This window comes from Cyprinus carpio, chromosome B5 (assembly GCF_018340385.1).
Source record: "Cyprinus carpio isolate SPL01 chromosome B5, ASM1834038v1, whole genome shotgun sequence".
Taxonomy (NCBI): Eukaryota; Metazoa; Chordata; class Actinopteri; order Cypriniformes; family Cyprinidae; genus Cyprinus; species Cyprinus carpio.
Genome location: NC_056601.1, coordinates 11973253 through 11994187, shown reverse-complemented (window position 1 = coordinate 11994187; position 20935 = coordinate 11973253). Strand labels below are relative to the sequence as shown.

The following is a 20935-nucleotide window of genomic DNA, read 5'->3' as shown; positions in this document are numbered from 1 at the left end:
GACATCAGTGATGTGGACTGTATCAAACTCTTCAGAAACCCTTAGTGTCTCTGTCCAGGCTGGTCCACTCAAGTCCATATATGCCGGACTCTTAAAACAGCTGCTGAAGTGGATTCTTGATTATACAATGGATGGTTCTGAACCTGGATGCTGACTGGTCAAATATACGATTGTGTAGTAATCTTTAAATAAATGCGATATGGCACTCAAGCTCTTATTGTATTTTGCAAACAGTCATGGCTAAAGGCGTTGCAGGCACTCTACTGCACACTGTTTAACAACAGCCCTTCAGTCGTTACTATAGTATTCACAATACATGATGTTGACAGCCAGTCTACAGCAGATGCTTTTAAGAAAATCAGAACACCACATTTCTATTTTTGCCTCAAAATTTTGTTTAATAAATTTAGAAAACACAATTCTGTTAATGGTTCATAACAACAGCAGGAGTAGAGAAATGAAATATCAGTTAGGCAGGGAGGGATGGGGGCAGGCCAACCCCTGAGTTTAAAACCGTTTCCTCATCCTGTGGTCAAAGGTCAACTAACCCCCTGAGAGAGACAAGAGAATGAGGGTAAAAAAACTGGGCAAGAGGTGAGAGCGGACAGAAACGGGAAAAATGAGCAGGCATAATGGAAAGAGAGAGTGAACAGTGAGGGGGCAGGCGACCTCAGAGTAGGTGGGATCAGGGAAACTTCATAGTCTTCATAGCAAAACTCTGGAGACTCAGGTAGAAAAGTTGAATTGCAAAGTCACTTGTTGTTCAAGTCTAGGTTATTCCTGCCAAAAGAGATGAAACAAACCCCCCAAATGCAATGTCAATATGTAGTTACACCCAACCCTGTGAGTGCTTCCATTTTTCTTTCTCATCGAGAGGGGGTGGAAGGACTTTTCAACATTTGCAGAGGGATGAGGAAGAGAAGTGGAATCGTTTGAGGGAAGGGATGGGGTTTCACCACAGACACCATTGAAACGTATATCAGTGGGGAGTGCAAACATTGTCTTTTTCCTGTGGGGACAGAGAGAGAGAGAGAACGAGAGAGACTGCATCTGCATCTATTCATCCATCTGTATATGTCTGTGTCCGGTTTATTCCTGTCTCTCTCACTCTCCCTCCGTCCATTCTCAAGGAGCCGACAGAGGAGACTCGCGGCTTGGTGAGCCGCCGAGTGAGAGGTCCTCGGGCGGAAACACGGTCAGAGTGCAGGCTCTGATGCCACCCAGGGACTCGGGCAAGTCGAACACTTTGTGCCATTCGTCCTTCTCGGGGTCGTATTTCTGGACGATCTCCACCATGCAGCGATTGTTCCAGGAGTAGCCGCCCACTACGTAGATCTTGTTCTCAAACACGGCCACGCCCACGTCGCTCTGTCCGCGGAGCATAGCGGCGATCGGTGTCCACAGGTCCAAGGCGGGACTGTAGTACTCACAGCTCAGCACGTCATCGTAGTCGCTTGTGCCCCGGAAGTGGTTTCCACCAATGACGTAGAGGCGGTCGCCCACTGTGCACATGCAGTGCAGGCCACGGACCGTCGTCATTGGAGCCTTCTGAGTCCACTTATCAGCGTCCGGGTCGAAGCACATGAGCTCCTTCTGGAAGGTGTCATGGGTTATTCCACCTGCACAACAAACCACAGAGAGAATTCACATCACTTTCTCTGCTGTAACAGACACCTTGTGCGTGAACGTTCTTAGGAGCATTAGATATACAAAACAAGAAGTGAATAATGCATAAACTCTCTCAAGGTCTGCTGAGGAAAGAGTTAAGATTGAATAATGCATCTCGAAAACACACACGCAAACACACAACCAGGTCCGCACACTCCCTGAAATGAACTACAGAGGGAAGCAGAGGAAAAAAAAGACAAGAGGAAAAAGAAAACAGGACATGTCTACAGGGAGGGCTGAAAATAAAAAGAACCATCCCATCAGGCACCTGGGCATCAGCCAACCAGACCCTCTCTTCTCTTTCTCTCTCCATCCCTCCTATTTATGCCCTATAACTCTTTATCCATCCATCCATTCTTTCCTTTACTAAGAGAAGAGAATGATTCACTCAAACACACACACACACTATCTCATTCTCCTCTTTCAGTGCATTTGTGTGAATCAAAACACAAATAAAGCAGAAAGAGGATAAAGTCTGAAGTGAAAGGGTGAGGAAACAGGCAAAGGAGAGAGGAAGAGGTGAGACTAGAGAGATGTTGACAGAGAACAAAGCATGAGGCAGCACATAAGATGAGACTGTTTCATGCATGCACACTAATGCTCATGTGAGTGCAGAGCTTAATACTCCACTGCTTCATGACCTATATAACTGACTGAGAGAGAGAGAGAGAGAGAGAGAGAGAGAGACATGCATGCAGGAGTAAGGACACAGACACCAGAGTAAAAACAAAGGGATCAGCACTTTAAAAAATACTCTAGAGAAACAATGTGGGTGGAGGAGAGGAAGGAGGAAAGAAGTGTGAGAATCAGTGTAAATGCATAATGTACATCACCAGACAAAGACTTATGCATGCATAAATACACAACACTCGAGGCAGAATAGAGTAAGACTCTAACATGGAGGAAGGTTTTATATTTTGTGTAATTACAAGTGCAGTTTTGAAGAGATTTTTTTTACAACAGCTATTAACGCTCCAGAAATGTCACATTGATCTAAATCAGTGTTTTGTTTTTCCACATTTTTCATTAGCTCAGACCACCATTCAGAAAGCATTTAACCTTTATTATGTGACATATTATTCAATATTTAGCACGGAAAATAGGTAGAGTAGAACGTGATTTTATCCATTTGGATTTGACTGGTTTCTAAATGAGATATGATATTATGATTAACATTTATTTTCCCTATCCACATGCTCTTGGGTATGTCCATAGAATGTCTTTTTAAGAGGCCAAGAAATAAACTGTATTTAAAAATATGGCAAAAACATAAAAAATAATATTTAAAAAAACATTAGATATTTTAGACCCTATGAAATGGAAAACCAAATACTGTTTTGATCCTTTTTACTGTTTTAAATTTTAATGGTTTGAATAAATCTTAATCAAATCATTTCCAATGAATTTCATACAAAAATTATTTATTGTTTTATTTATTCAGGAAAATGTGTTGTGTATTTAAATTTGTCTGCTAAATAAATTCTGCTAAATATTTTTTTTTTTTTTGCTAAATAAAATTTTGGTATTACATATACTGACCTACTTTTGATTTACCCGTCTAAAATTTGGAAAAGTCAGTGACATTCCACATTATACTGTAGATTCCATTTTTATGACTGGATTTCTCATTTTCCATATCGCAGAAATCATAGGGCCCTACTACAGTGACACTGCTTCATATACAGCACTCACATATCATGTTGAGTTCAGAATGTTATTTAGAGGTTGCTGGAGGGTTGAATGAGAGTCATCGGTCTCGTGCTCGTTTTGAAAGCTAATGTATGGAGTGGTAAATGTGTGTGTGGGAGAAGACGACAGAAAGCCTTGAGCAGCATTATCACAGCTCTTTGAGTGTGTGTGTGTAATCACACTCCTCCTACATACCGCCATGTTCATTATCACACAGAAACACTTTTCTGATTCATGTCATCACTACTTCTCCTCCTCTCACCACCCTATCCAACCAACCATCTCTCTCTCTCTGTTTATCATTCTCAGTGAAAGTAGGACTCATCTCCATAAAGCAGGATTTGAGCTGCAATCCTGTAAAGTGAGAATGTGATGGGAACGATCCTGCACAGGGCAGTTTAACACCCTGCGAGTGTGTCTCTGTTCCTCTGTTTAGAGAAGTTAGTTTCTTGCCATCTGATAGAGGAAACACACACAGATCTATGAAAGATCAGTTTGTGTGTGTGGTGAGAACATCTCATTCTCACCCTCCAGTTATTCCTCTTCCTGTCAGCGACACCTTACCAGCTACCTGATCTGTGAAAATGTGTTTGAGAATGAAGATGCGGATTTGTGATTAAATTCTACTTTTTTTCTCAAACTTGTGCGCATATTAAAGGTGAAGTATCTGGTTTTCATTAAAACTGACACATGAAAATGAATATAAATACAATTGGAATCAAGAGTTTGAGCTTGACTCCTGAAAAAATGTATCATATCTTCACAAAAATATTAAGCAGCACAAATGCCTTCAACATTGATAATATTTGGAAATGTTACTCAAGCATTAAATCAGCATATCTGAATAGTTTCTGAAGAATCATGTGATACTGAAGACTGGAGTAATGGCTGCTGAAAATTCAGCTTTGTAATCACAAGAATAAATTACATTTTATATTAAATTGACAGAAAACTTAAATTGTAATCACATTTAACATTTTGACTGTATAAATGTAGCCTTGGTGAACATGAGATGATACAAAAACATCAAAAATTTTTATTGTAGTAGTGTACATAACAAACATACAGATGTGTGACAGGTACCTGAAATATACATGTATCCTCCGTAAACAGTGCCTGCGTGTCCATAATGCGGCTCGTTCATTTTGGCCACATACGACCATTCATTTGTTCTGGGGTTATAACACTCCACAGTTGCTAGAGAAAGACAAGAGACAGTGAGAATTAGAGATGAAAACAAGGTCTTGAATGCCAAGAAAGATGATTAGACTAACAGCTGAGTTAATGTGGATCCAGGAAGAGGTCTAAAGGGGACATAAAATGAGTTCTTGTACATTAGTCATGCTCTCACAAACAGAGAGAATAGGGACGCTTTAGTGTTCAATTATACACAACTTTCACAGCACACAGAACAGATGCAAGTTCAGATTCTGATGACCATTAATATAGATTCAGTAACATTCTCCCACAGAGATGATCTATTATTAACCATTATTGAAGGAGGCATACAATATAAACCCAATAATCGTACAAAGAAACCGCTAATTCACCAAGAAACTGTAGCAACATAAAATATAGCTTCTCCAAGTACTTATTAGCAGAAATAAAGTGTCCAAAACAAAAAAATGATGGGTATTTAAAGTAGAGATGAGAGACAATTTGTTCATCATACATACTTCACAACAAGTTAACTGTGTACAGAAAGTTTCTACACTCTAAAAAATGTTGGGTTAAATACAACCCAGTGCTGGGTAAAATATGGACAAACCCAGCAAATTGGGTTGTTTTGACCCAGCGGGACAAATTTGCTGGGTTTGTCCATATTTACCCAGGACTGGGTTGTATTTTACCCAGCATTTTTAGAGTGCAATTATTTATTGCAAGGTTTTTCTAAAACTGATGTGCTTGACTTTTCAATGGAATTGCCAAAAGCTGCAAGCATGGTCTAAATTTGTTTATTACAGCAAACACAGACAGCCTGTTTTCCACTAATGATTGACAACAGGAGAGTCTGCGTCTGTTCTGATTCAGAACCAAAAATGCTACTTTCATACACTTTATATCTGTAAATTACTGAGCGAGACAACACCACTCACACAACATTCATTAACTCAATCCTCAGGACCCAACACAGACACATTTATCAGGATCTGTCAGTCCACATTTTTAAAACAAGTTAAATATGAAGAAAAAACTGCTATTAGCTTTTAAAATCAATCACTTGTCATTCATATTTAACTGCAGTAATGGAAAATTCCAGCAAATCCTGTACTGAGTGTGACAAATCAAACACATTGGGCAGTAATATTAGACTGCGGGCAGAGTCCTCAAACAGTACGGGGTAAAAAGATTAAATTCAACTCAAAGCAATAAATTCCACTTGACCGCCATGACAGAGGTCACTATAGAAACATGGGCAACTGAGCGCTAGGGGCTTGAGCATCGTCAGTGTGTGTGTGTGTGTGTGTGTCAAAGTGCATTGCATGCAGAAAGCTGTAAGTACATATTTTGGTGCTTTTTTCACTTTTTCAACTTTTTTTTCAGACTTTTTCAACCTCTGTAGTGTGACATCTGTGTGTGTTTTTGTCTCTTTCCTGTCAATTTTGAGGTGCTGTACATATCTGGTTTGAGTGTGTTTGTGTGCATAATTATGGGGAGCATTGCTGTGGATGATGGGAGGGTCATTTTTTTTTGTTTTTTTTTGTGTGTGTGTGGATATTAATGTGTTTGCACTGGTGTTCTGCTATATGGAGCTGCCCCTGTATTTTAATTACCCAGGTTGCACTGAGGCATTCACCCTGTGAGAACTATCATCTCTGGTTAAGCTCCACCTTTGCCTGATGCAGTCATACAGCCATAGCCGCTGGAATAATGACTATAAAGCACACGGTGCTGACATAAATCCTGTATACTATTAATATTTTTGCTGAAAGCTCTTTTTGCCCCAAAGCTAATTAGTTTTTGAGTTTCACGGGTGCTCCATCCATGTGCATCACCAATGATTCCTCACTTTCTGTCATTTCTGGGGCATCCAATCTTCTGTAGCCTACGGTGATCTAATTGCTATCTGTCTTGAATACATATTAGAAGGTATATTAAATACTCTAAGTATAATCAACAAATAAATATCAAATAACAAAGTGATGCACTGCAGTCAATAAGCACCAGAGTTAGGTATAACGTGTTACTGTAATCTAATTACTTTTCCTGGTAACGCAGTAAAGTAATGCGTTACATTTTAAATTAATGTAATTTGATTACAGTTACTTATGTCAATAAAATTACGTTACTTTTAAGTTAAAATGCAGTGTTAAATTATGAACAAAAAAAAAAATCATGTTTTGCGGGTCAGTATGCCCTTTATTAAAATCACAGGACAATGTGAGCTGAAATGCAGCCGAGTCCTACAACATTTAGATGCAATGAAAGGTCGTATTTCAATTGATATGAATCATATTTCAAAATGTTGCACTTAACATATTTTAGTCTGGCATTATAGTTTGGGAAAAGTTCAAAAAGTGAATGTGTACAAGTTTATGTCACAGTAACACTAATAAATAAAAATAAATGACTCATCGGAATGAGATTAATGCATTAAGCCACGTCGGCATCACAATTTCTTATTCCTTAAGCAGCGCGTCTTCCAAAATCGAAAAGAAGCCGAGATGAACTTGAATCTTTCTTTGTATACGAGGTAATGTGGACATTTACGTGTTTGCGCGTCTCAAGCATCGTTTCGCATGGATGATGATGTTACAGCACGTGATGTGCGTGGGTGTGATATAGGTGAGCTCAGACAGGAGAGACTGTACCTCGTCTTGGTTTCATACGGATTATTTTATCAGTGAATATTTGTTTTCGACATGACTTACTTCATTTAATAATAGACAATTAAAGTTTAGCCTACTGTATTTCTCATGTCATTTTCGTTCATTTTAGTGACTTGTTTCAGGAAGATATTCGCTGAGACTGAGAATGCAGAGAGCGCACCCAATTTGTTTTCTTTATTTTACAAAAAAAAAAGTGTTGATATTGGGAGTGTAGGTTATAAAAATAATACCTATGTATTTTTTTTCTGTCAATATTAAATTAGTGAAAAAACTATGAGTTTCTCTTTGTAGTGCATTTTGAGGTTTGATAACTAGGGCTGGATCAGAATATTCGATTATTTGAATATTCGTTCGGTGGGTTGGCATTCGATTTTCAATTTTGAGATTTGAATATTCTTTTTCTTTTCTTTTTTAAGAACAACTGGCATCTCCCGTGAAACGGTTCTCATTCACCCTTGAATATGAATCACTCATGAGTGAACATGAATCACAATGCGTGAGGCTCCCGCTGTTCTGTAGTTTATTAAAAGTTTAATAAACTATGAACGTGTCGTGTGTCCATATTGCACCAAAATGCGACACTGCACTCCCTTGGGTCCGCAGCAACACACCCGCCACGCGTGAAGTAGATTGGATGAATGGTTCTTGACATAATAAAAATGCAAACAGACAGACACACAGAGATTATTGCTTTTATTACATCGTGTCTACACCGGACGCGATATTCGTGTCGCCCTGCGCCTCAACAGCTAAAGTCTATCTACACTGGATGTGACAAAGTGACCGTTGAAAATCATCTGAAATTTGTGTCAGTAGGCTGTGTCATAAATGGAACGCAGCAGCAGTTTACTGTCGGGAATACTGTCAGCCACGCGCCGCATCCAGTGTAGACAGCATAATTGGTTCTATTGTACTTTGTAACACATCTCGTTTCGGTGTAGACACGGTGTTAGAGAGAAGAATATGTTCAGCCCCCTCCCTCTGAAGCTTCGAATATTCTGTGTTAATTACTACCGAAGCTTCAAAGCTCAAAAAATTATATTTGGACCAGCCCTATTGATAACTTGAAAAGTAAAGTAAACTTGAAAGTAACTTTAAAGTAAAGTAATTAGCAATCTGATTACTTTTTAAATGCAGTAATCAGTAATGTAATCAAATTACAATTTTAAAGAAGTAATTAGTAATTTGTAGTGGATTACTTTTTTAAAGTAACTTACACAACACTGATAAGCACTAAATAACACTATTATACCGCACTAAATAAGATTTTTTAACAGAGCTTTTTCAAATCCTGGCATACCTGAATTTTACAATAAAAGGATGAATTCTACCTCCTTCAAATGAATGAGATAAAAATGTGTGGGTGGTTCAACTGGTTTTGCTTTAGGATTTTACGTTTGACATTGAGTTGTGACCCAAAAAGTACCATAATTGCTTAAAGTCCACAGTAAACAACAATAAAAAACAAACATTAAAATATATTAATATTACAGTTAACCACATATGCTTAATAATATGCAGTAAAGTTATTATCAAGACATAGGCTCAATATGAAAATGGACTATCACCCCATTCATTTTCGAAATGCATCTTTCTGATCTTCTTGTGAACAATTCATCCATGCATACATTTATTTCTTTGTTTATTTTTTTAAATTTAAGTCAGAATATTTCATCAAAATGTCATAGTTTGATCTTCCGGTAATATGACAGCCTTCTCTCTGGTGATGTATGATGGACTTTACCATCTGATCCACTGGCAATGTTGCGATAGTCTTGATGCACATCTTGTCAGTGAAGCTCAGTTCTATGATCAGTAGTAAATCTCCATCCGAAGGCCAGAAATCAGCTTGTAGAAGAAATCAGTAATTGAACTGTTTTCATTGATTCAACGTGACTAATAAACACAGGACTACAACAATATATGATTAATCTGAGTTCTTATTATTATAATTTTTATAATTTCAATGCTAAACGACATAGCCTTTATCACTGCTTAGAATACTATAAAATATGTTGTGTGCCTTGTTCTGTTTAAGAAGCCACATCATCTCACAGAAGGATTTATTTCAAACACTCGTTATGAAGTGAGTTTGGCGTAAAAACGTTATTAAATGTGGTATTTTCACATGCTTTCAGATGGAGCAGAATTTACTACACAGAGCTGTAGTTCACTGAGAAGCTACGCAAACAGCTGTCATTACCACAGAATGATATCTTCAATTTCATTATTGCGCGATTAAATTGTCTGCGATAATGAACGCGTAGCTTGTCAGTGAACTAAGGCTCTGTGTAGTAAATGCTGCTCTATCTGAAAGCACGTGCTGGAGATTTACTACTAATCACAGAACCGGCTTTACTGACAAGATGTGAATGACTATCGCATTCTATTAATCATGCAGCCCTAATGGATAGAGCCATATCTGCACTCTACTATTAGAGTGCAGATACTAAGAAATTATGCTGCTACTTCAGTTACACTGCAATTTTAAATTTTGATAGTGTCATGCTCTCAGCATTCCAAAATTCACATTACAAAACACAATGGTGTCGGCACAAAACGTGTTGATCCTCACTGCACGCGAACAAATAATGTAGTCTGGGTTATAATTTTTATCTTGTGTAATCTCGTCCATGGTTCTGCAGGTGGAGGGGAAGTCAAGTCCATGTTGGTATCTGCCTAATTATGCTAGCTTCTACAGAAGTGACGAAGTATTTTGAGTCACGGCCCACCAGTTGAGAACCACTGACATGATTAGCAATACCCCTTAGGGGGCAGCACTGCTGACAAACTAACTCTCCCTCCAGGATCAAGTCAAATCATTCTATAATTAGGTTATGTTAGATTTATGCTAAATCTTTTAGCATTTAGAAATGTGTTTTTTTTTTGTTTTTGTTTTTCATCCACACATAATTAGCAAACTGCAAGACACTCCTATTAATGTTATATTTACAAAACATGTCAACAATTGAAGCATAGCATGTCCCTTAGAAATCTGTCCCCTGCTGTGACACTAAAATCCCTTCCTGACTCACCCAGCTCTCCTGCAGCGTTTCTCCCGCCCACCGCATATAGATGTCCTTTGAGAGCGCTCAGATGAAAGAAGGTCCTCTTCTCATTCAGACACGCAACCTGAATCCACTTGTTATATCTCGGGTCGTATCGAAACACGGTGTCCACAGCTGTTTTTCCTTTTGTGTCATAGTTACTCTGTCCCCCGACTACATACAAAAAGTTCCCGATCACTGCGATCCCGTGCTGGTAACGCGGGGCGTCCATGGGTGCCAGCGCCTTCCATTCATGTGCTTTCTCGTCGAAAAGTCGCAACTCTTTACTTACAACCAGCTGTTGCCGTAGCACACCCCCTAGCGTCACTAAATGGGTATTGTCTGAACGGATCACAGTTCGTTCTGACTGCATCACCGGCTGCATGTATGGCATCATCTGGTAGTTGCTGGCTTCTAATAAAAGATTAACACAGGTATTGTCCGTACGCATGAAGTCGACAGTCTGTACGTGGTTTATGAGTTCTGTTGGACTCATGAGGGGGAATCGAATATTGCGCATTAGCTTGGCGGCATATTCCATGCGGCCTTCTTCAAAGCGTAACCAGCGGCACGCAGATTTGAACAGGTCCAGCTCACTGCAGTGTTTTAGACTGTTGGAGGAAAGCACAAACGCTAGACGTTCAAATGGAAGTTTGACAAACTCGCCGGTGCCGAGTAGCGAGGGGAAATTCTTCAGGATAAAGTTGTTGACGTATTTGTCCACCTCTGTGAGGTTGTAGGTGTTGGCGATGCGCCCCACCTCCACGCAGTTGTCCAGCGACACCTAAGAGGAGGTAAGAACTATGTGTTAATACTACAAGGTACATTATAGCTGTACTTGTTTGAAATGGTTTGAACAGTGTCCTACCCCAGAAATGAGAAAGACTTTGCAGAAGTCAAGGACAGGCAGGATCTGGAGAAAGCTAGCAGCCTCTAGGGTGTCCTGTAGGTTCTCCATGTTGAGAGAGAGTTTGGCGGTGTAAATGAAGTCTATAATCTTCTTTAGCCCTATTCGATTCACGCCATGCAGCTTTATACACATCAAATCCTGCTCTTTCATTCCACCTAGGGGAAAAAAAAGAAAAGGAAAAGATGACATAGGGAGGAGATGAAAGCAAGAGAAAATCAGTGCAAAGAAATATGCAAGCAAAACAGATATAAAAAAGGGGAAAAGAAGATGAAGAGAATGAGGAAGAAAAGAATGGGGGAGGGATTGGCAAAATACGTTGCAAAAGAGCGGATCAAAGGCAGAGAGGGGAGAGTGACAGGAACAATATGGAGAACGAGAGAAAGAGGAAATAAGAGAGAAGATAAGTGAGTCTCACTGCAAGCTGTCACCAATTCTCTTTACCATGATAATGAGCCACTTATTCAAGAGCCACGTTTGAAATGAATCAAACCACTTTCATTAGTTCAGATGTGATTTCTCAACTATGCTGAGATGGAGAAAGAGAGAGAGAACAAAAGCAAAAGGGATAAGCAGAACACAAGGGGAGAATGAAAAAGTAATACAGACAGCAATTATGGAAGTCTTGCAGTACTTAAATGCTCATGGCACACATGTATGAAAAGGACTTTGATGGGCTTATAAATACTACTGACCTTTTATAAGATAACAGACAGCACATTTCTCAGCTTCTGTACATACTAGGGATGGTAAGTTTCATAGATTCACACCAGTGCATCAGCATAAAAGTTAACGATGCGATGCACTGATTTAAAAAAGTATGCATTGGATACAAGTTGGCATTTGTATCGCGATGCATCATTTCTAACATATCTGCATTGGTAAAAAAATGATTTATCTAGATGTGCTATACTTTTATTATTTAGAAAGTGACCAATAATTTGTAACCAATATTTTATATGTAGATTGATTTCTCCTCTCTAAACAGTTACTACGGAGACCGAGGTGTTAGAAGTCAGAAGGCACTTGAGTTAATTAATGACTTACTGTCTGTCTGAACATGATTTGTGAACTATCTGTACCATATTGAATTGCATAGCATCATATTTTTTTCCATTGCATTGTATTGCATTGAATCACAGTGTTTAATCGAATTGAAATCGGATTGAACTGCATCACAATGGGGTCAATTGTAACGCAACGGTAGCTGCTGCATATGAAACTTTAATGTGTCGTATCAATGGCTATGCATCGAGATACATATCGCATCGCCCTCAGTTAGGGAGATGCACAACCCTACTATATACACATTCCATACACAAGCAAAAGAAGATTTATGCAGAATGCAAAATTGGTTTTCAAGAACATTTCTTATCAATGTCGAAAACAGCGGTGCTAATTAATATATTTATGTTTCTATTTTTAAAATAGAAATCTTTTGTAACATTTTTAATATTTTCACTCTGCCTTTTGGCTAGTTATTTTTTGCTTTTGGAGGAACACATGACTGGAATAGATTTCCGCCAGAGTTAAAGGACTTATATATTACAGGTACTTGTGGTTTCTCTAGAAAGCTGAAAATGTGTTTACTGTTGTATCAAAATTGTGACCATTTGTAGAGATTTTGGAGTTTCTTAATTCTTTGTGTTAAAAGAACATTTTGTCTGCTGTCTGTCTGTTTTCATCGTCTTTAACATCAACCTGCCAAGGGACTACTGATGAAAATTAGCCAATTAGGCTAAATCCGACACATTTTAAATGTTATTTATCATTAATGTATATTGTCTCTTATTAAATAAACAAACAAACAAATAAACATTTATAATAAGCATATTAACTTTTTTTACTGATCTAAACTTATGAACGGCAGTGTGTAGAGAATCACTAAGCAACTAAGTGCTCATACCACCATGGTTTAGAAATTAAGCTTTGAATCAATTCTGGGTTTTTTGGACTGATTCGCAATCATGATGCATCGATAAACCGATTTTCCCCCAGCTCTAGTCAGGAAATGGTGTAAGCCTGCAGAAAGGGGATTCCCTGGGCACACTGCTTCTTTATAATTGTTTTAGTGCTCTCTCATAATAGTTTTGTGTTAAAAATTCATCCAGGATTTGGTAGTATGCAGTATTAAATGGCATAATTATTTAGGGAATAGCTGAACTCAATTCAAATAATGAAATTAAGTCCTTTCCTTCAAACAGATTATCTCTGAACATGCTTTCCCAAATAACCCCGAGCAAATCCCTTTCTTTCTTATCTTTTTTTCCACCTCTCTTGCTTTGTTCTTTCTTCCCAAGAAACAGAGTGCGCTTCTGAGAGAGACAGAGAGAGAGAGGGCGAGTGAGGGAGGGGGTGAATTGAGGGAGAATCAGGAACATTCTGAGCTCTGAGGGAAGTCTCTGGTGTGACTAAATCAGACTGACATGTTACCGATATTTACATGATTAACAAACTTAAAAAAGGAAAAAGCAAAAGAAGATTTAAAGTGACAGTACTAAACAAACAATCAAGTATAACTGATTAGTACATTGTCTGTTCATTAATATCTTAACTGGAGTCTCTCTTCTCTTCTGTCAAACTTTGACCTCTCGTTACCAAAACACGTCGTTTTTTTTCCTTCTTCCTTCTTTATCCCTTCCTCACCTGGAAACTTGGCTTCACCTCACCTAATCTTTTTTTATCCCATGTCTTGTTCTCTCACTCACCTGTAAACATGGCTTTAAAGTAGTCGCTGGAGGAGGCCATCATGGCTCGGTGAACAGGAAACGCCTCATCCCCATCTCCCGCCACCAACGTGACATCACACAGCAGGCCCTCTATCCTCAACTGGTCAAAACCCTGAGAGACAGAGGGAAGAAAATAAAACCGAGGACTGACGAGCATTTCAGTAATGCACTTAATGAATTCACAGAGGAGGAGGAAAGAGATTGACTGAAATAGTCTTGAGGAAAAAAAAAAGAACAAAAAAACACTAAAGCATCTGTTGTTATCACCCATGAAAACAGAGTGTGAATGTTAAGGAGCATTATCATTTCTATGCGTCCCATGAGCGTCATTTCTGAATAAAAGATTGTGGGGTTAATTAATGAACAGGAGGTCAGATGCATGAGGGGACTGCAGCAGAGATGGGCTCCCATGGCACAGACGAGCCATAATTAACAGGACAGAGCCATCGTCCACTCGCACACACACTCTCCGAGCTGCTGTGTCAGGCTCAGTACAGCAGCATGTGCAAAAGCAAATGCCAAGCATGTGATAGGACATGAAATAAGGCACAATCCAATCAGTGCTGCACTCACCGAAATTACACATAAGCGTTTTAAGTGCCAAACACTGTACTACACACTCTGAGTTGGAGTTTAACAAATGCCTCGATAAACGTGGAAAAGCCAACAGGCTGTCCTTACCTGCCTCATAACATCAGCGTCTGATAAAATCTAAAACTAAAAGCTTTGCTTGTGCCTCGTTCATAAGTCGCTTTGGATAAAAGCGTCTGCAAAATGTCTAAATACAAAATGTAGAAGATGACAACGCTGCATCTAATATGACAGTTAACATTTTTTTGTTTAGGCGTCTACATTAACAAACACTGTGTGTAGGTGTGTGTGGGGTATATGTTTATTGTGTCACTATGGAATAATTTATATTAAAATAATATTTAAAAAATAATACTTTTACATTAATATCATTCTGTGTATGTTCAGTATGTGAGGACACACAGAGCCTGGGGATAAACATCCAATCAAATGAACTGAGTGCTGTTTCCCAACAAATCACTGGAATGAATCAAATCATTTTTCTAGCAGTTAGTGATATTGTAGGGTGATGAGGGCTGCTGTGCTTTAGGACACATGTGCCATGTGACAGATTCAAACTGAAATTAAGTTATCATCTCAGAGCGGCTGTCTTCAACCTTAGCTTCTTTCAAATATTGTTTATCTGTGGTATTCTGATTTAACAAACTGATTCGATCTTAATAAACTGCAATCTGAAGTTCATATAAACACAATTCACCTCCTCTAACAGCAGTAGCTGATTTCAGGCTGAATGCTGATCAAGTGATGGATGACAGCTGTCACTGACATTGTGATAGGAGGAATCAATAGAGTGACCTCATCACGTCAATACAAATTTTCTGTGCTAATGACATCTAGTAATCACACAATACATTAATTTGTCTTTGTGTACACGCACGTATTTACACTCTCTTATCTCAGTGAACCTACACTACTGTTCAAAAGTTTGAGGCAGATAAGATTTTTCAATGTTTTTAAAAGTCGTCTCACCGAGGCTGCATTTATTTTATAAATAATACAGCAAAAAAGTATATTTTGTTAAAAAACAATTTTTTTTTCCCCCTCACAGATCAGTCTAAGCATGTGAAGAGAAGGGTGTGATTTATCAAAAATGTTCCTGTCTGCTGGTCAAAAAACAGAAAAACAAAAAAACAACTGTTCTGATAGTGCCACTGTTTGTACACTGGATATCATTTAGAATTATTATACATATTAGAAATATGGCCATTATTACAATGGATTGCTTAGTTTTAAACCGACATATTATATAAAATTAGTCCACTGAAGTGGACATCATGCATCAGAGAGGGTTAAATAAATATGAACAGATGCACACAAACAAAGGGAATCAGGTGACCTTTACTTATTGATCTGTCTGCAATGACTCACTGGCAAATTCCAATTAAATTCTCACCTTTGTTCCCACACAAGCACATGCTGACACTTGTCAGATGACCCCCAGGTAGGTGCTAATGAATGTTCTCTTGGACTTCAGGCAGTACTGAGCCCACCACCAATGAGGATGATGATCATAATATTATCATCTTCATGTGTGAACTAAAGCCTGACTGCCAGAAACAGCAGAGATGACCTTCACAGTCTCTTCCAAACACACACACACACACACACACACACAAACTCCCACGTGTGATATGACGACGGAATAGCAGATGGTGACACCCCACATACCCACTCTGACATTTAGTAAGAGACATATGTAATCACACAGTCACCTGTAAGACCACAGAGCTGTGTGTGTTGCTGGTAAAGAAGCGCGTGTTTCCTGGTTTTGAGGCCTGCAAGTGGGAGGAAAGCCCCATTTCACTGCATCCCAGCGACACCTTCATCATCTGAGCATCATCATCTTCCACCAGTGATCTACCCATCAGACAAAGAGAGAGAAGAAAGGTTAATATGTGGAAATAACAAGCGTGAGAGGCGTTCAGGCAGCACTGTGTGAAAAGACCAAACCTGTTTTGACTGCAAACACAATATTGATTCATTAGATTTGAAACAGATGTGGTGCCTCCTGATTCTTCAACACGAGTAAAGCACAAAAACCCTCCTCAAATGATAAAACACGTCACAGACCCTTATATACACAACTGAACATTCACAACACAAAACACACACAGAATGGCTGTTTCCCCACTATTACACAGTCAAGATCTCAGAAACCATAGGCTTCTTACTTTAAATAAGCTAAATCTAAAATTCATGAGAAATCTTGTTAATAACGATTGACTAATAAGATCAAAGATTTTTTTCTGTTTGGGCATGTTAACCTTACTTTTAGGGCACATGTATAAAGAAAAGCATCACGAAAGCAAATAAACTGGTTTATGTTCTTTCAGATGTTGCGGTCAACTTGCTTGGCCTTTTCTAAGCCTAATGGTGAAAAAGCAACAGTCAGAACATTTTAAGATCAACCACTGCTCTAGATAACAGAGGAACAAAACCAGAGAGACACTTATCTCTTTTGATATAAGTGAAGTGTATATTTAATGTTTTTGTGACAAACAGCACATGACATTGTGTCACTGGTAGCATCACATAAGAGATTCCAGTTTCAATCTCTCAGAAAAGTGGCACTGGTCACAAAAATTTGACATTGCGATTTTGTTCCTCAAATTTGTGTCATGAGAGAAATGTTTCACATGCATTTTACAACAGTGAACTATTAATAGTGCTCTAAAACAAAGGACTCATCACAGCAATGCATTACATTTTATAATGAATAGAAAACAGTTATTTTAAATTGCAATAAAAATTCACTATATAACTGTTTTTTTACTGTACATTTAATAAAATTAATTCAACATTGGTATTTTTGACTTCATTGAAAAAATTAAATAAAAATACTGACCCAGAACATTCGAATGGTAATGTTTGGATGGTAGACTTGATAAATATTCACCCCCTTTAATGCAATACACATAAATAATCTCTTGTGCAACCGACTGCTTTCAAACATCTTAAAAATTAATACACAAGTGTCTAGACAGTCTAACTTCTGGTGAGTCACTACTGTACCAAAACTGGCCATGAAAAGAGAGATAGAGAGAGAGAGAGAGAGAGAGAGAGAGAGAGAGAGAGAGAGAGAGAGAGAGAGAGAGAGAGAGACACTCCTGAAACGCTCCAAGCATTTCTGTAAACTGAAAAGCACAAGTCAAGGGATGGACACAAGAATATTTCCAAGCCAGTGAATATCTATTGGAGTATGATTGAAATGAGTGTAAGAAAGAGACCACTGGGAGAGACCACCTAGAGACCAATGACAGCTCTGAAGGAGTTACAAGCTTCAGTGCTTGCCCAGGTGCTTTAGCAGAGAGTGGAAAAGAGAAAAGCCACTTTTCAGAAATGTCACATGATGTCTCTGCTACAGTTTGCCAGGATGTGGGAGACACTGAGAACAGCTGGAAGAGAGTTGTGTGGAGAGTAAAATAGATTTTTAGCTATCATACTAATGTTTGGCACAAGCCATTAAACTGACTGTGGTTGCGGCATCATACTTGAGAGGGTAAAAGGAATACAGCAAAATACAGAGTAATCCTGAAGGAAAACCTGAGAGTCTACAAGATACCTGTGATGGAGGATTTATCCTCCAGGAAAACAACAACCTCAAAATAAAGCTAAATAAAAATAAACAGGAATGTCTTAAAAACACAAAACGTCCAATGGAGGGGGTGAATACTTTTTACAAATACTATATAATTCACCATATTTAAGGTTCTGGAGAAGACAAATTCAAGATAAAGTTTGATGGCAAGTTGTCACTTACATAAAAGCTGTAGGACACAGCTGTCTTTGACAAAATCAAAGACAAAGTAATCTGAATTCACAACACTCTAATATCAATTTCATCAGTGATGGGTCATACTATTGTTCTTGCAATTTAATTTAAACCTTCCAGTGCTACAGTTCCTAATAAAGTTGCCAGCCAACTGGCTGAGTTTTATTTACTTACTGAAGCTAATTTGTTTTCGCAATTGGTGCTTGGAGAGTGTTAATTCTGGACCCTGTAAGCATATAAAATTATGAATAATTAAAAAGGCCTCATAATAAGCATTTGCTGTTACGCTAACAGTAGCTAAGCAAAGATGGCCTCTAAAGCTTCTAAAGTTTTATGAATGAGGCCTCGGGACAGGACTTCAATAATCAACCCAGCACTATGACACCTATTTCTTCCCCTCACAGCTTCAAGCTTCATGGTTTTCACACGGATATCTAACCAGGATATCCAACCAGCATGTATCGCCCTTTTATCCAGATTTACACGGTCTTGGATAAAAGGAATGTGGGTCAGGGGTTTTGCGATCAATCATGCTGTAGCACAAAATCTGGAGGTATGGGTTAACAAGATGAAAGAAAAACAGTATTGTGATACTAAAGTCACGATACAGAAACAATACACTGATAACACTTATTTTCCATTTCAAAGCATTGACTACTGAAAACTACATTACTCATAATTCTTTGAAGAATTCTCCACTAATCAGAGATTTCAATAATAATAATAATAATAATAATAATAATAATAATAATTTTTAGCGCCAAACCCCTAAGATCACACAGTCTAGCACCAAAACCACTGAAAAAGTAGACTGTTGGGTGTGCACTCTTTTGCAACCAAAAATGATCATATGTACTGTATCATGACCCAAGTATCAACACAGAATGGTGATGAAGGAACATAGATGATTCCCAGTTCAACTGAGCTCTAGAGGAAGGGTCAAGCAGGTCAGAGAGTCACTATTAGACAACGAAAAATGGTCAAATGAAAGGATAAAAAAAAAAAAAAAGAGAGATGCCAAAAATGGCAGGCACAGTCACGACACAGATCACAGGCAGCTGATTGGTGCATTACCCTGTCAGGTGATAGGTTGGAGATGCAGCAAGCAGAGAGTGGGTGGTCCACACCACAAACGAGTGCCGGTGGCTGCCAAAAACAACGAGAGATATAGCATCACTAAATACACACACATCCCCAGAAAACATGCAAACACGCACAGCACGAAACGTATGCTGCACAGACACACAAATGATAAGTGTCAATCGACAAACTTAAGAACAGGACAGACAGAGAGCGAGAAATCACGAGGGTATTCATTCAATTAAGCAGTTTAGATTGACCTGAGCCTCTAAATTACTGACAAATTAAATGATGATTGTAGTGAAGCAAATCGGCTTGATGAAGACAACTTGACACGAAATGGCAAAGCATGACAGACACACCCAACTCTGCTGATGGGATCAAGATGAGAAATGACAGACACGCACAAACCTTTATCCACTAAAGAAAGATGGGTTTAATGATCTAACAACTAAACTCACACTACACACTAACCATCCAAAACATGTGATGGAGAAAGACAATGACAGATGTTTAGTGAAGAGAGAATGAGATAAAAGGCAGTAATGCAGAAAGAGTAAAAGAGAGAGAGAGACAGAGAGAACAAGGGCAAGCAAAAGAGCATTAGCTTAACGGCATTCTTTAATAATTCTGTATTATAGAGAACAGGAAGAACAGAGCTGAACGAGACAGGAGAACAGCTGGCCTGTCTCTCTGACACACACACACACACACACACACACACACACACACACACACACACACACACACACACACACACACACACACACACACACACACACACAGACCTTGACATATTCTGCTTTGATTAACCAACATCCTTTTCAACTCTCCTGGACCAGATCCCTGCCTGTTAATTAGGATTTGATCGCACGTACACACACACACACACACACCTGCTCTCTTTTTCTCCTGATTCAGATCATATCTCTGCAAATGAGTGCAGTCACCCTGGGCATTCACTCCTTAGAGAGGAGAATTAGAAACCCACCTGAGGTCTGTCTGATAATGACACATCAAACATTAACAAATGGGTGAAAAGAGAGAAAGCAAGGGAGAGATATGATGGGTTTGATTTTATAAAAAGTGTTTTTGCAGCTAAATATAACTGCATTCTGTAGTGCCCTTTCTAGACCATTCTTCCTAAAAAGACATAGTGAAGGACGACTTTAAATCTAGGACGAAAGGCTTGAGGGAGGGATCATATACCTGCTGTTAGAGGAACCAAAGATTCAAGACGTGAAGTTTTGGTGTTCAAAACTAGAGCAATGCAAGATCAAAGTGTCGATTTTGTTGATTTAAAGAAAGGGTTACAGGAAGGAACTTTCCAGGAACAGCTTAAACTCTTTCAGATGTATCCATGTCATGTTGTCAGTTACCTCAGGATATCATGTCAACTCTCCCCCTCAGGTTATAAAAACAGGAAATGCAGTAATGCACTTACAATGGAAGTCTTTTATGCTCAGCAAGGGTGCATTTATATGCAAAAAAAAAAAAAAAGAGAGGACAAATAGCAATATTATTACAATTTAAAATAACACTTTTCTATTTAAAATATATTTTAAAATGTAACTTATTCCTGTGACTGCAATGCTGAATTTACTCCAGTCTTCAGTCATGAT

At 38.6% G+C, this 20935-nt stretch overlaps 1 protein-coding gene across 11 annotated transcripts in view; it reads right to left on the bottom strand.

The window, feature by feature from the left end:
* Nucleotides 1-377: 377 nt before the first annotated feature.
* Nucleotides 378-20935, bottom strand: part of LOC109090701 (kelch-like protein 13) — a 49398-nt gene continuing 28840 nt past the window's right edge. For 6 of the 11 annotated variants that reach the window (XM_019104532.2, XM_019104534.2, XM_042724345.1 and 3 more), the window contains 6 exons: nt 16174-16318; nt 13850-13982; nt 11103-11299; nt 10223-11018; nt 4441-4554; nt 378-1619 (listed from right to left, as the gene is read on the bottom strand). In XM_019104532.2, coding sequence (XP_018960077.1) covers nt 1126-1619; nt 4441-4554; nt 10223-11018; nt 11103-11299; nt 13850-13982; nt 16174-16318 — 1879 coding nt within the window. In that variant the 3' untranslated portion in view covers nt 378-1125. Of the gene's footprint in view, nt 1620-4440; nt 4555-10222; nt 11019-11102; nt 11300-13849; nt 13983-16173; nt 16319-19307; nt 19380-20935 lie in introns of all 11 variants that reach the window. The other 5 variants (XM_019104527.2, XM_019104529.2, XM_042724340.1 and 2 more) reach the window with 1 other exon arrangement.